The sequence below is a fragment of the Biomphalaria glabrata genome, chromosome 3, assembly GCF_947242115.1.
Source record: "Biomphalaria glabrata chromosome 3, xgBioGlab47.1, whole genome shotgun sequence".
NCBI classification, from domain to species: Eukaryota; Metazoa; Mollusca; class Gastropoda; family Planorbidae; genus Biomphalaria; species Biomphalaria glabrata.
Window position 1 is genome coordinate 48,803,260 of NC_074713.1, and position 15,715 is coordinate 48,818,974.

The window sequence follows — 15,715 nt, forward strand, 5'->3', positions numbered from 1 at the left end:
GCTTATGAACCATAGGTTGCAGTGGCCTAAGTTTGGCTCTGGACTCCACTATATAAATGTATAGGCTAATATGTTTAGCACTTAGTCTCACAGTCTTAGTTGACATTGCATGATCTAAAGTTCACGTCATGTTAATAGTTTAAAAGACACGTGGAATTCCTGATGTAGAAAACAGGAAATAGGATGAATAAAGTTGACTTTGAGTCAAGTCAAGTCAAGTCAGTAAGGTCTTGCTCCCGGTACAGGAAGGTTGGACGTTTCTTCCTGGACTGGTGTATATATATGCATAAAGCATGAAAGTCGATGGACTAGTCATTGTTGATTAATAATATTTGAGAGTTGATTTCATAATGTGCTTATTGGATATTAAGGTATTATTCGTATTTCAATGGATATCTATAGTTGAAGCTCCAGTGTCACTAGTAGTAATTGTTCTTATTGTTACCCGCTGAGATGCGGACGTGATTGATGCTTTTGATACCGCTGTTATGCGGATAGGATTATTATTTCTTGACTTGTAGCACTAACAAGGAGTGCAGTATATTATTATTATGTTGTAAATAAACTTAATGTTGTCTGCTGAACGGACTTGAGTCAGTCGTATAGTGTTTGTCTCGTCACGTGTCTAGAGCACTTCGGGAAGTAAGAACCCAGTATTACACCATTCAATCAGTCTCTAATATTCAACCGGTCATTGACATTCAACGTTCATTTACAGTGTGGTAAAGCGATTGGCTTATGAACCATAGATTGCAGTGGCCTAAGTTTGGCTCTGGACTCCACTATATAAATGTATAGGCTAATATGTTTAACACTGCAGCTGGTGGTTATTTTCTAAGTCTCCAGTCTTTTAGTGTAATACCTAATACAATTTGTCATTTAATTATTTTATTTGTAATACTTTAGACAAAATGTATTTCTAAAGTGAGCCTACAGAAGTTATGGTTTGGAAATTAAAAAAAGAAAAAGAAAACTCAACAAATTAGTTGTTTATCTCGTATTTTGTATGGTCATCTGAACCCATTCAATATAACAATGACAATGAAGAAGATGTGGTTTTTTGAAAAGCTTTATTTAAAAATTCAGCTTAACATTTTAGTTTGGTGAAACTGAATACCAGTAACAGTATTAATTTAGAAACTAACAAAAACTATCTCATCAAAATTACTATCCAAGCTGATTTCATTAAAACAAGACTAAGTCAATTGTTGCAACAACTTTCTATTCCATAATGTCAGAAGTTTCCCCAACTCACAGCACCTCTGTCTAGTTTAAAAAAAAAATGATTCTAACAACATGAAAAGTAGACTAGGGGTGATTCCAATCTGTGCGCCCAGCTATTTTAACTTCAGTCAAGGCGGGAATGTCTTTTCTCTGAGCTCCCGAATTGTGTTTGCCCTGTTTGTGATAATTTCCACGGTGACGGGGCTGTTGGTTGTAGTTGGGAGCACCTCCTTGAGGTCCTGGGGGCTGGTGGGGTGGGTAAGGGGGCTGGGGATAATTTGGCATCCTCGGCGGGGGCGGGGGGTGTTGAGGCGGCAGGACATTTGAAGACTGAGGGTAGTAGTTAGAGTAGGGCTGAGGCTGAGAGGAGGCAGGGTAAGGGTGGGAAGGAGGCTGCGAGGCTGGAGGGGGAGGAGGGTATCCTGGTGGAGCGTAAGCAGGCATGGGATAGGGATCATAGGATGGGGCAGAGGTGGGGGGAGGTGGATAGGTATGGGGAGGTGGCAAGGATGGCGGCGGGTAGGGTGCCTGAGGGGGTGCGTACGAGTAGGATAAATCAGACGGTGGGGCAGGAGGTGGATACTGGGAGCTTTCTGAGGTTGGGGGGTGGTGGCCGTGGTGCTCTACATAGGATGGCGCCACTGGCTGAGGTGGAGCCACTGTACCAGCCAGAATGGACTGAATATTTTGAGATCCTTCCTGCGACATGAACGAAGAAGTGTACATCTGAGATGACACGTAAGGATTGTATGATGAATATTCTATTCCACTGGCATCATAATTAGAGTGACTTCCAGTCGACGGTGTTATATGTTGCGCTACTGGGATAGGTGCTCCTAGGGGAAAAAAAAAGTTGATCTGTCAGTGACCCTTATATTAAAAAGCTTTAAAATTATTTCTGTACCAATTAAAATTGTTCAACTGATAAAACTGAAAACTAAAAATGAAAGCTAATTCAAGTTTATAAACTTCTCATTTTACATCCTCATAAAATAAATAAGGATTTTCTCTGAGCTATAAAAAGTAATAAAATGAATTTTCTTCTATAAACCCAGATTAATTGGATAAAAAAAAAAAAAATGCATACATCTATAGAGTTAAAGTAAAAAAAAAAAAAAAAGATGGGAAGGACTGGAGGTCTACAGACTAACAAACTGAAGATAGTTCTACGTACTAGAAGGCTTACAGATATCATTGCTAACAAATTGAGCATAGCTCTATGTACTAGAAGGCTTACAGATATCTTTGTTAACAAATTGAGCATAGCTCTATGTGCTAGAAGGCTTACAGATATACTTGCTAACAAATTGAACATAGCTCTATGTACTAGAAGGCTTACAGATATACTTGCTAACAAATTGAACATAGCTCTATGTACTAGAAGGCTTACAGATATCCTTGCTAACAAATTGAACATAGCTCTATGTACTATAAAGCTTACAGACATCCTTGCTAACAAATTGAAGATAGTTCTATGTACTATAAGGCTTACAGATATCCTTGCTAACAAATTGAAGATAGTTCTATGTACTATAAGGCTTACAGATATCCTTGCTAACAAATTGTACTATATGGCTACATGTTTAGTTGGAGTTGCTCAAGCTCAAGTACTGCCACAAATTTGAATGACTGTGCTGGTTTCCGGAATGCGTGTGAACATTATGCGATGGGTGCTGTATTTACAATTAGGCCCTTAAATGGAACAGAAAGATAAGGAAACAAATGTCCACTCAGTCAATTACCTGCAGTGCTGGTAGAGCTACTGTGAGAGGTTGGAGGTTTGACCTCTTTTTCTACTTTCACTGCCTTAGATACAGGTTCGGCTTCTGATGGGGTATCCTGAATGAGATGGCAATTTCACAAAGTGAAAATTAATTATACCGGTGTCACGAAATAAAATGTGTGTATGAATTATGTAATTTACTTGTATAGGTTAGTTGGAAGGAAAGAGAGAACGACCAGTGTGTTAAGAGATTAGAGAGGGCAGTTGAAAGTTTCATGTCATGAATAGAGAATAACGTTTGAGTTATTTTGGTGATTTCATTTATTTACAAGAACCCAAGGACAACAGTGGTGTTTTAGAGAAGCTGGAACAATTGGCTCTAGTTTGAATAGATTCTTAACCCAATAGACACTATTTCTAGTTTTAACTAATTGTGTCTAACTCCTAAGCAAAAAGAGGTTACACTAGAAACAATAAATAAATAAAATGTATATTACTTACAATTATTATAATACAACAGCATTAAAAAAAAATCATTAGAAAAAAACTAAAAATAAAATATCTAGTTTTTAATTAAAAAAAACAAAAAAACTTCTTGTTCTTATAAGAACAGCTCTTTTTTGTCTTCTATGAAGTTTAAAAACTGCTTGTAACTTCTTATCGCATTATACTACATTTGTAGTCTAGTGTAAACACAGCATCCTGTTGCTACATGTGCTATTAGGTTAAAATAATATTTCCCTGAGATGAAGTACAAGGCACATGAAACTATTGCGACTTCAATAGTTGTATTTACACAATGAAATATCCAGATACACAATGAAGTATCATAAAGTAAGCTTCTATTGTAAAAAAAAATCTTAGTAAATACTTTTGACAAAGTTATCTCAAAATGTTATTAAATATTTTACTCTTGTGGTAATACAATTCGTATAATTGTTTTTCATTTATGACAGTGCTTTAAAAGAGGGTGATTCCCAGTTACGGTCACTAACCTCTCTACTCCTCTTCCCTGGTGTTCTGTCCGGTGGAGGGGGTGGAGGCGGAGAACTGGGCTGCTTGATGGGTTTGGCTGGACTCTGTGGTGGTGAGTCAGCATCAAGTTTTTTTTGCTTTGCAGAATACAGATCCAAGACTTGATGGCAGATATCTGGAGAATTAGATTCAATGTAGAAGAAGTCAAGAGGATAGTTTAAACAACTGAGTAATCAGTAACAGCAACAACGTCTTTATATACACAGGACAGTAACTAAGAATCAACAACAGCTCAGATAGGAGTATCATACTAACATTATAGGTGACTGCTTTAGCATGCAACACAACTAACATAAGCTAACACTAGGCAATGGTAACAATTTTGACCAAGTATAAAAATACATTAAGGGAAAAGTCTCAACTCACTAACAATTTTCAAGATTTTTTAAATTTTAGATTATTAATAAAAAAAAACAAAAACATTTTTCAAATCCCTATCTTCAAGCTCATTTTCAAATTGTGTATATTCAGCTCAGATAATTAACTATGAATACCTAAACGTAAAACCTAAATGCAAATTATAAAAATCTAGAAGACAAAAGTTGAAGTAAGAACTAACCTTCCATCAGCTCCATGGACATGCCTTCCACAAAGTCCTCCCACCATTTGGCTTTGCTGCTGGACCTTCCTGTCCAGTCAGTGGGCTCGAACTTGGTCAGCCTGGAGGCGAGATACATCAGAGACACGGCCACAATCTCTGGCTCCCATTGGAGACACAAAGTTGTGCACAGGCTGAGTAAAGAAGACGGATGAGACATAATTACAAATACATAAACATTTCTTAAGGTGCTACATTTTTTTTTTTAAATTCATTAGTTAATTAATAAAAGTAAGCATAAGATGCATCTAACTATCCAACTCAAGAGGTAACCCTGGGAGATTACTTTTATGTAATAAATGTGTTTAATAAGAGACTAAAAGCAGCTTAGACACCTCTCCTATGACCCCTTTCCCAAACACACCCTTAAAATATCTCTACAAGATAGAGTGGCGCATGACACAAGAATCATATGATGGCAGCAACAAGATGCACATTAGAAACTACAAAATAAAATCTGACCTATCATTAATAAATGTCCAAGCCATCTGAGCCATTTTCTGGGTTTTTTCTTTGTCACCTGAAGAATAAATAAATATGATCAAACTTGAAAAAATACTCAGATATCACAAAAACTGTGCTTCTCAATTTACCTATATAAAATGAATTTAAATGCTAAAATAACTAATAATATTACCTGTGTAAAGGCTAGGGACCACATTTTAATGAGAGGAAATAGTGAACTAAGTATGGCAACATAAATGAACAGTCCTGACCAGGCATCCTCTGATTCGACAGCTCCACCAGACCTGCCTACCAAAAAAAGTCCAAATGCGTAACGCTGATGGTAAAAATGCGTATTTTGGCACCGGAATGCGTAACACTTATGCGATCCACTATTTTGTCATATATATATATATATATATATATATATATATATATATATATATATATATATATATATATATATATAATATTAGACCTACATGTCATGATTAGATCTACAATCTATATCTAGATCAATACGACAATAGAGATGATATCTAGACTAGATCTGGATCTATGTCTATATAATGAATATGATCTACTCTAGATCTGGGCTCAAGAGTGTTACCAATGCAGTGGATCCGCTACAAACGTAGGTCTACTCCAAATTTTCGTAGGCCTACCTTCATCCTTGATCTAATCTATACCAAGACTAAGAATCTAGTCTAGATCTAGACTAGATGGTAGTAGATGTTATCGATCTAGAATATAGATCTAGTCAATCTAAATCATACAACTAAATTGGATCTAGACTAGATTGTAGAGTAATGTAGAGAATCATGACATAACGTAATGTCTAGCTAGATCTAGAATTCAGATCTAGATTAGATATCTACAATGTCACTCAATGTGTTTTGAATCAATAGCACTTCAATATTTTTTTCTATACAAATGAATACGGGAATCAGGGATTCAACATAATTAATTTCTACTAATGGACTTACAAAAAAAAAAAAGAAATCATGTTGGTGTATCAGCTAAGTGACGGTACCAACCCGCCACTCCCTCACTCTCGAGTTCTTCATTTCTAGACTAAATCTAATTGCTTTTAAGAACCAATCAACGTATAGATCTGGACACAATGTGTTCCCCCACCTTTTCTGCCCCCCCCCCCCCCCAACAGGACGGCTTAGCGTGACCTCCATGACTGCTCGTAAGCTAGTCAAGAGAGGGGGAAAAAAAGGATACAAAATGCGTAACGCGACGGGTTAAATGCGTATTCGCGTACTGACTGTCATTTTTGGGAGATTTTGCGCAACGAATACGCATTTTGCGTAACGGTAGGCTGGTCTGAGCTCCACCTATCAGCAACACTATACCAGGCGAACAAACCATCTGATCTACTTAAGATACAGACAGCTTATCTGTGAGGGCTATAGATGTAACACTTTTAGGCTTACAATTCAAAAATAGAACAAAATAACCTTTAAATATTTTGGCAAATTTGAGCATCATGCTGTATGGATGTTCCACTTGTAGGTCAAACTTTATAGTTTTCAACAAGATTCTTTCCATGGTCATCACTTCTTCCTAAAAATACATATGAAACCATTTAGTGCTTAGCATTTTAATGACAAACTTCAACATATTATATACTAACGTTAACTAATAATTATCATAATAATAATAAAGCTTGTCTTTAAGCCCAAAGATTAATGAGGAATTCAGTATTTCCTGTGGCTACGCAGATGTAACGTAAAAATAACGTAAACGATATAGCTGTAAAAAAAAAAGTAATTAAACATTGTCTTTCTAGGCAAATCATTAGTCGTTTATATTAACTCTTTCTCTCCTAATCGGCAATACCATCATTGATTTGACCTCATTAAATTAAACAAATGTTTAATTTTATAAACATGTCTTTGTGTAATAGAAAGAGCATGCATTTTCCTTTAATTCTATCCCAAATATAACATTTTCTGATAACAAACAACAACGCTATTGAATCTTTATCATAACAGGGGAGTGAATTAGCAATGTGCAGAATGTAGAATTCCTTTGAAACGTGAAAAAATAATAACGGAGAGAAAGAGTTAATGAATTGTTGCACATCAATAAGGTAGAGTAATATAAACTCCTTTTATTTTAGTAGATGTAAATAAGACTAAGGGGAATAACAGCCACAATATTTGAGAGTGACATCCCACTTTAAAGGGAAACTCCGATGGTTTTGACAATTTTTGATATAATATGTGTTTTGATTTATAGATAATGAATATATTATTCTTTTTTTTTTATTTGCAAGAATAACTTAGTAATTGATGTTTTTGTGACATAATTTTTCTGCGCATCCAAAACAGTCAGATTTTCACTTAATTTCTGTGTGACGTCACGAGTGTGCACTCAAATCCTATTGATAGGAAAGCGCCAAGTTATACGAGGACGAGGAAAAAAAATTATCTTTGATAAAAATTTTTTTCGTTAGTACATCATTAAAATACTTTAAAAGAAATTTCTAATGGTGTATAAATTATGACTGTATGTTTGACAGTAAGAAAGTTATGATTTTTTTGTGCCGTTTTGACCTAACATTGGTTGACATGGAAAAAGTGATGAGAGCTTGACGCTGGCTCAGCCGGCGAGACACACCCCCAAGGTCAAAAGTTAAAAAGTTGGAATTGAGTTTCGTAGACGATAGATCTACTTATTAAATAAGAAATTTAATAGTAGATCTAGTATTCGTAGTAAATTTCTAGCTCACAAATCTGATTCATTTATATTTATGAACTTCAGTTTTTTTTTAATGTCTCAGTAGTATCATTAATTGAATTCTTTGGCCTGGAAATCCAATGTATTGGTACTGCACCTGGTATTAACTTCAATTTTTTTCAAATCCCATTTCCACAGCAATGAAAATGAAGTTGCTGAAACAGCTTCTCTCAAAATGGTTTGAGCATAAACAGGAATTAGCTAATGCCTTTGTAAAATATTTGCTCTTCAGGCGAATAAATTTTCCCCATTTTCCCTTTAAAACTTCATTCAAGTTCATCTCTTGGAAACAAATGAAAAGAGACACTAATTTCTGTATCAGCATACTTGCTGATTTTATCTTTGTGATTGGAACTACTGCAACAAGCTGAAAAACAATATTTAATTTTCTTCAAGTAGAAATAGAGGTTTAGATCTAGAATATTATTTATAAACAATGACCGATTATAAATCAACGTGGAGACTAGATCTAGCTGTGAAGCGTAACAATAAATGCGATCCGATAGGTCTAGATCTAGACTAGAGAGTTTATCGGTTATATAGGTCTAGATCTAAATTTAGCCAGCACCCTTGTGACGTCACGTTTTTAAAAACTAAAAACATCTCCCAGAACCCCGTTTTTTTGGGGGCGTGGAGAATTTTCTGTCTAATTTATTAAATATAAAATTTTCCGAGCATTTAAATAAAAAATGATATAATGTTTACTATTACAACTTTTTACGCAGAATTTAAATATGTCAATAACTAAAATTTGAAAAACTATCGGAGTTTCCCTTTAAGTATTCATTCACAATAGCATGAGACAAGATATGATTTGGTTCATTCAATGCTGATTGACATGACTGCCTTTGTCATGAAAGTCTACAATGTTCAACAATCGTAGACACAAATTTAAGCTAACAGTACTCACAGCAATGCGACCTTACACAACATGAACAGATGATCATGTAGTTTTCACCATGAGACCATAATGTACATTCCCACATTAGTTTCATATAACAATACAAGATACTTCAAATTATAACATACCCTGGGATCTTCACCAAATCTTAGAAAGGAGGTAGGTGATAGCAAAGTTTGTGCAATTTTGATAATATCTTTACACTTCTTGGGTGTCTCTTCCACTTTGCCAGCCAGAAACAGACAGCAAGCGCCAGTTACCTGAGAAATACATAATTAAATAGTATAAGAAACTTTACTTAAGCTGTTTTCAGCTTATGAGGTGTTATTGCCTTAAAAAAATCCATTCGAATCAAATAAAAAAAAACCTTGTTTTTAAAACCAGAAAATAATTTGTTACACAATGCTATTGAGGAAAAGCATGATTATTATTTATAGATAATAAAGTTCCCCTTTTAGACCTTGTGGTCTATAAGACAGATGATGAAAGTCACCTGTGTCTATGGCCTACGGTTAACGAGAGTGTCATGTGGCCTTAACTTTTCCCCAACTAATGTCAGGTACCCATTAAAGCTGGGTGGACGCAGAGGTGCCCGAAGGTCCAGAAAGTAAAAATCCCTGATTATTTATAGATGCTGAATAATAAACTATTCTTCTATGTGTGATAATAATCCAAATAACCAACCAACAGAGAATTTACTAAATAAACAAAGAAGTTTGACATATTTCCTAATATTTAGATCTCAATGTTTTATAATAAAATTATTTTAAACAAACGTAGTAGCTTTTACTCAGCTAACGCTTATGTATGCAATGATAATTATTATCTCTTATTTGTTTATTTGGATTCTGAGTTTAAAAAAATATAAAAAATTTCAATAAGATACATATAATATTTTTTTTTCCCCATTTCTTTAACATTATTTTTTTTCAGCATCACTTCCAAGGGTAGAACTAAGAAAACGTCTAAACAGTGAAGCATCAGTAAAGTCTTCGTTTCTAAGGGAGGACCAGTAACATCTTTAAGAGGACACATACCAGTTTCAACTTTAAAACAAAACTTTTCCAACTTACATAACGATAAAATTCTTTGAAGGAGTGAAACATGTAGAACCTGTGGAAATAGACCACACCTGTTGCACAGGTATCATAACGTCTTTAAATAGTCAAGAATTATTTGCAGACACAAAGAAATAAAAAATAAAAAAAATTTGTATGAACACTGCCTAAAATAATATCTGTAGGTAGGAAGATTGACAAGTTATCCCACATCCTCATGCTTCTAAATATAATTTCAGAATTTGTTATCTTAGAATGAGAGTCTTATCAGACTTAAAATAGCATCTAAAATGTTTGTTTGTTTTACATGTTTCAGATGTTCCTTTTGAGTTAAAGATAATTTTCTTCCTAGTCCAAACCTTCCATAAGACAACGGGGGATGGGAGTGGGTAGGGTTTGAACCCGGGACCATCGATAAGTCATAACTACAGTCCAGCACACAAATCCCACAACCAGACAGCAGCCAAATTTCTGGGCTAGCAGATGTGGAGTTATGTTAATGAGTTAATGACAGAGATACATTAAACTTTTAGCTATGGGCTGAACTAAACTTCATCTGCTCTTCAAAGTAAAAAATTTTACCTTTGCATTAATAATTAATAGTAAATTTTGATAGTAAACCAACTTTTTTAAAGCAATGTTTCTGATTAAAAGAAAAGATTAAGGCAATATCTGAAAACTAAATGAAAGGATACAGTCCCATCTTGGTTCCAGCGTCAATAATAAACCGTGCTCCTTCTCGTCTGTATCGATTTTCTGTTGCAGTATCAATGCCATCTCTAAAAGAAGGAGAATTTTTAATCTCTTTCCTTTCAAAGTACCAACAAGGCATCCTAGAGTTCAAAATAAATAAATTTAGTAGGAATGTTATTCCTTTTCATAAATGAAAGTTCTTAGATGAGTCACAGAAAATTGCATCTATTTAATTTTTTATGGATAACCTGATACATTTTATTACTAAATATAGATCTCTAGATTCATATTTTTAGCTAGAATGACTAGATCTAGATCTATCGCGAACTATTACATTATAACGGCGCTTTGCTTCCAGCCGGTAGTAGCTTTGTGACCCTATGGATAGACAGTGCACAGCAACTTGCGTAACAAGCTGCAAAGAGGGCCTACTATGTAAACAGGACAAAATTTTAGGAGATTTTAGGAGGTTTTTAAGGATGAATGTCCAGTCCGTTTTTGTGTTACATTGTAAAACATACACAGAACTATGCATTTATCAAATTAATTATTGTTACGCAGAACAGAAACAATGTCATCAGATGTGGTATGCCCATAGAAAATATAATGAAAGTTGTCTTTTAATCAAGTAACAACTTGACTGTCATCCCAAAACCTCAAACCATTTTTTTTTAAAGATTTATTAAAGGAACATCTACATTACAAATGGTTGCTATTCCATTTTTTTAAAATAAGAAACAGTCTTAGAGATGCCTTCATAATGTGTATTATAAATCTGTGGTGGAAATGTACATTTTTAGTTCCTATGTGTGTATTCTTACAATAGGAGTGTCATGGTGTGCATTTGAGGTAATGTTTTATTCTTTTATTAACTGTGCTTAATTCCTCCTCATGGACAGAGCAGGCCTGAAATATAACAGGCCTATTTGTATGTTTAGTTGAGATTTGCTTACAACTAAATTTATAATGGTTTTTGGATTGGGGGGGGGGGGGGGGGTATTAGACATATTAAATTAGCATTTTTTAAGCACAATTTCTTAATTTCAACTATATTTATATAGTAACTTAGCTTCCCTGGCTTTTACAACCAAAATAACTTTTACACCGACGTTTAACAGCTGTGTGCAAAATATTTTTGTTAAATCTACAATAGATCTAGACTCTAGATCTAAGTCACTAAAATTTGCTGACTTTTCAAAGCTGTGAGAGAATTATCTTTACTAGATTCTAAAACTTTAACAATTCTAAGACACTAAACTAAATTCACAGACTTTTCATGATGGCTGTGAGAGAAGTATCTTCACTAGATTCTAGTGATTTAGCGTAAATCTAAACTCTAGATCTAAGTAACAGTAAGTCACTAAAATTCACAGACTTGCCACGGTTCTGTAAGAATTTTATCTTCACTAGATTCTAGTGATTTAGCGTAAATCTAGAGTCTAGATCTAAGTCACACGGCTGTGTGCAAATTATCTAGCCCGTAAATTAAAAGACTCTAGATCAAAGTCACTAAAATTCGCTGACTTTTCACAGCTGTGTGTGTATTATCTTCACTAGATTAGAGAGATTTAGCGTACACATTAAAATAAAGGAGTTATATTGATAATAATAGATCTAGGTGGTGTGCTTGGATAGCCTTACAAAACGTTGGTGTTTGTTAACTCTGTTGTGTTTTACCTATACTAAGTAATAGTCCCTATAATAGTATAATCATAATGCTAATATATATTTAAATATATTATATACTAGTCTGACATTACCCACGGCCTGCAGGTCTTAGTTTGTGTCATTTACTAATCTAGTGGATTGGATTTAGATGTATTAGCTAATGATCCTTTCAAGTTTTTCTCTTTCGCTACGAAAATAAAATTAGTTTTGCGAAAATGGGTTTATCCGAAGCTGATACATACATTTATCTATTAAAAACAAAAGAGGCGATAGATGAATAGGATATAAAGTACAATTAAAACGGGTTTACCCGATTTTTTAAATGAATGGTATTATAAGTAAGTCAGGACATTCTGAATTCGCAGATTCTATATAAGGAACAAATTAATGTAAAAATGCCTTTGAAAGACAAGTTTGAAGCCTAATTTTATTAAATAATGAAATCAATAGACTATATTTTGTATTTTCATGTGTCAAAGTAAAAAAACTATATATATTATATACTATACTATATTAAAAAATTTGCAAAGTGTAGAACAGTTATTAAAATTACATCTAGATCTAAATTCTTTTGATCTTTTTTCATGACTCATATCAACATTGTAAACAAAGCTTATAGATCCATATAATAATATAACTTTAGTAGAGTCTGTCAACTTTTTTTTTTTTGAGGGTCTTAAGTTTGTTTAAGGGCTACAATACATACACTGAGTAACACTGCGATCTAAGTTAGTACCCAAGGAACATTTCTGCCAAGGCCCAAGTGGAAGTTTTATTAAGATCGGTCATACAGTTTTGATTTCTATACGGCATACGGGGATATACATAAGCCTTACTTTCTACTTACTTAAGTACTTTATATATTAGATTAAAGAATATTTATAAATTTAATTATATAATAGTCAGAGGAAATACTGCGTTCCTCATTAATCTTCGGACAGATTAAAGTCAGACAGATGACACTTGACATCTAATAATTCAATTCTAAAGAGTAAGAGACTGTCTATATACATCTACAGATCTAGATCTAGCAGCTAGATTCTAGCTAGACTATTCTAGTAGGTACTTCGATAAACTGACCTAGATCCATTTTTTTTTCTCCCAAAAAATGGCTGAAAAGTGTGTCAGCACATTTTACCCTTTTTTTAGGGGTGGTCATTTCCATCAAAGTTTTAGCATATTGTATTTGATTTGAGGACTAATTATGATTACTTTTTGTAAACATAAGATATCAGAGATCATTTTTATTTGCTTTTGAAGCCAATCTGTTAAATTTTTCTTAACAAAAGTTTATGTGAAAGTTGACATTTTTACAACTTTTTTCCTATAAAAGTTACAACAATGCTGTTTGCTACAATAATTTATAAATCATATTATGAAATGTGTATATTTCAAATTTCATTAAATTCTCTTGGCGCACTTTAAAGATATTTGATATTAAAATTAACAAAGACAAAGAAGGGTAAAATTTTCTTTTTAAAAAAAAATAAAAGTGTTTATGGTTACAACAATCTCACTAATTCTATTGAATTTAGCATGTTAATATATATATATGTGTGCTAAGTTTGAACTTTGTAGCTTCTGCTTGGCGCACTCTTTTAGATATTAATTTTCAAAGTTGATGGTTAAAATCTATTTTTAGTAACAACCAACACTGTGATTTACTGGAAATGGTCAATTTCTGTCTATCACGAGCTATTTTTAGAAGCACACATAGGAATTTTTCATTTAGATTAACTTTTATGGTGTTTCAATGCTAGATTATGGAGAGGGAATGTGTCTTTATTATAATGACTTTGTAATCTGCAAATTTTAAAGTAAAAGTTTAATTACTTTAAAAAATAATATTAAATATTACAATTTTTTTATATATTTTTAGCTCAGCGAACTAATAATTAATTTTTTTTTCTGTGTGTTGTTTTTTTTCTATTAATATACATGTAAATTAATAGTTAATAAATGAGTACATTATATTTGTTTTTAAAATGATGAGCTATTATTGCACAAAAATTCAAGTAAAAAATCTTTTAATAACTTCTAAAAAAATTGCAAGGTTTCTTTTTTATTTTATTGTCCGAAGCAAGAAATTTTTCATTTACAATCTAATTTTTAAAGCATTTAAATTAAGGCATTTTAAAATGATTAATTGCCAGTGCTCTACAAAAAGGTTAAAACTGTTTTTTTTATGAAGTTTATGAAACTTAGTCATTAAATTTTAGGAAATATTTTTCTGCGCAGTGCTATTTTCATTTATAATTTATAAGAATTATCTATTTGATGCATATAAATAGCTATTTAAATACAGTAGAATTAGAATTAAACAAAATAAAACACAATACAGATCTCTGATTTGTTTTATTTGTGATTTTTGGGCTCATATGATGACAAAATCACATAAATTTTTATTTTTTGTCGAAGGCTTTTTTTTATATATTAATTAACTTTTTTTCAAAGATTTTATTGCTTGGTCTTATTTTTTAAATTTATTTTAACAGAATACTGGTTAATGTAAAAGAGTGTGAAGTTTCAACCCCATATCTTTAAGACTTTTTATAATACAGTTAATTTAAGTTCAACTGTCAGTTGTTTCGGTCACAGATTTTTTTTTTATTTACTAAGGCTAAAGAAGGCTAATTTTTGGCCACTAAAAATTTAATAACTTCCCTCACAATTAACTCAGCAATATAAAATTGGTATCATTGGAAAGCATTTCACAAGCTCTATATAACTAAATAGGTTCCATTGCATTGTGATCATTTTGAAATTTTTATCGAAGTACCTATCTCAAGCCGAGTCAAGCTCTATCTAACTAAATTGCATTGTCACTTTGTGATCATTTTGAAATTTTTATCGAAGTACCTAATTCTAGACAGTACACTTGATGTAGATCTAGATCTGCTTTTCTAGTCATCTCTAGACCCTAGAGGCCAATCTGAATCTAGGCCGTCTAGGGTTAACAACCAACCTAAGCCTAAGGCGGCCTAAGCCGACTAAGAGTAAGTAACTCATGTAACTTCACTTGTAAGGCTAACCTAAAAGTCCTAAGCCTAAGAACTAAAGATCTGAGTATTCTGAGACAAACTAATGAAACTTCACTTGACTTTCACTTTTACTTTAACAAAGTGTTACAAAGACGTCAAAGTGACAAGTCTACTGACTGAGTGACAGTACTGTACTACACACTGAGACTACTCAGAGTCACACTACTGGTGACACTACCCACTAGTCAAGTCACAGTAGACTTAGACTAGTCACTAGATTTAGATGATACTATGATAGATCTAGTAGATGTAGATCTAACTTACGTGAATACTGAATACTGAATACTGATCTATAATATTTTATATAGACTAGATTTATTGAATGTTCTATTTTTAACACTAAAAACTAAATTCTTTAAGTATAATTCGCATAGATCTAATAACAGAAATTTAACGTGTTAACATCTTGTCTACAGATTCTTAATCCATTTCAAGTTTTTTATTTTAGTCTAACGGTTTGTCTACTTGTCGATAGAAATATATTTTAATGTCACTAGCATATAAATATTTTATCACTCTTAATCTATTTACCAAACCAAACCAAAAAAAAAACAACTTTAAAATACTTGTAAATCAATT

The 15,715-nt window shown here is 33.0% G+C and overlaps 1 protein-coding gene across 1 annotated transcript; it reads right to left on the bottom strand.

Annotated features, from left to right (window-relative positions):
* Positions 1-1,280: 1,280 nt before the first annotated feature.
* Positions 1,281-15,426, bottom strand: LOC106051991 (cyclin-K-like). The gene is made up of 10 exons (XM_056022426.1): positions 15,401-15,426; positions 10,430-10,567; positions 9,750-9,831; positions 8,805-8,936; positions 6,491-6,596; positions 5,043-5,100; positions 4,542-4,714; positions 3,943-4,097; positions 2,967-3,063; positions 1,281-2,060 (listed from the first exon to the last, which is right to left on the bottom strand). Exons 2-10 carry the CDS (start codon positions 10,564-10,566, stop codon positions 1,309-1,311), a joined length of 1,692 nt encoding a protein of 563 aa, XP_055878401.1. The 5' UTR covers position 10,567; positions 15,401-15,426; the 3' UTR covers positions 1,281-1,308.
* Positions 15,427-15,715: the final 289 nt, after the last annotated feature.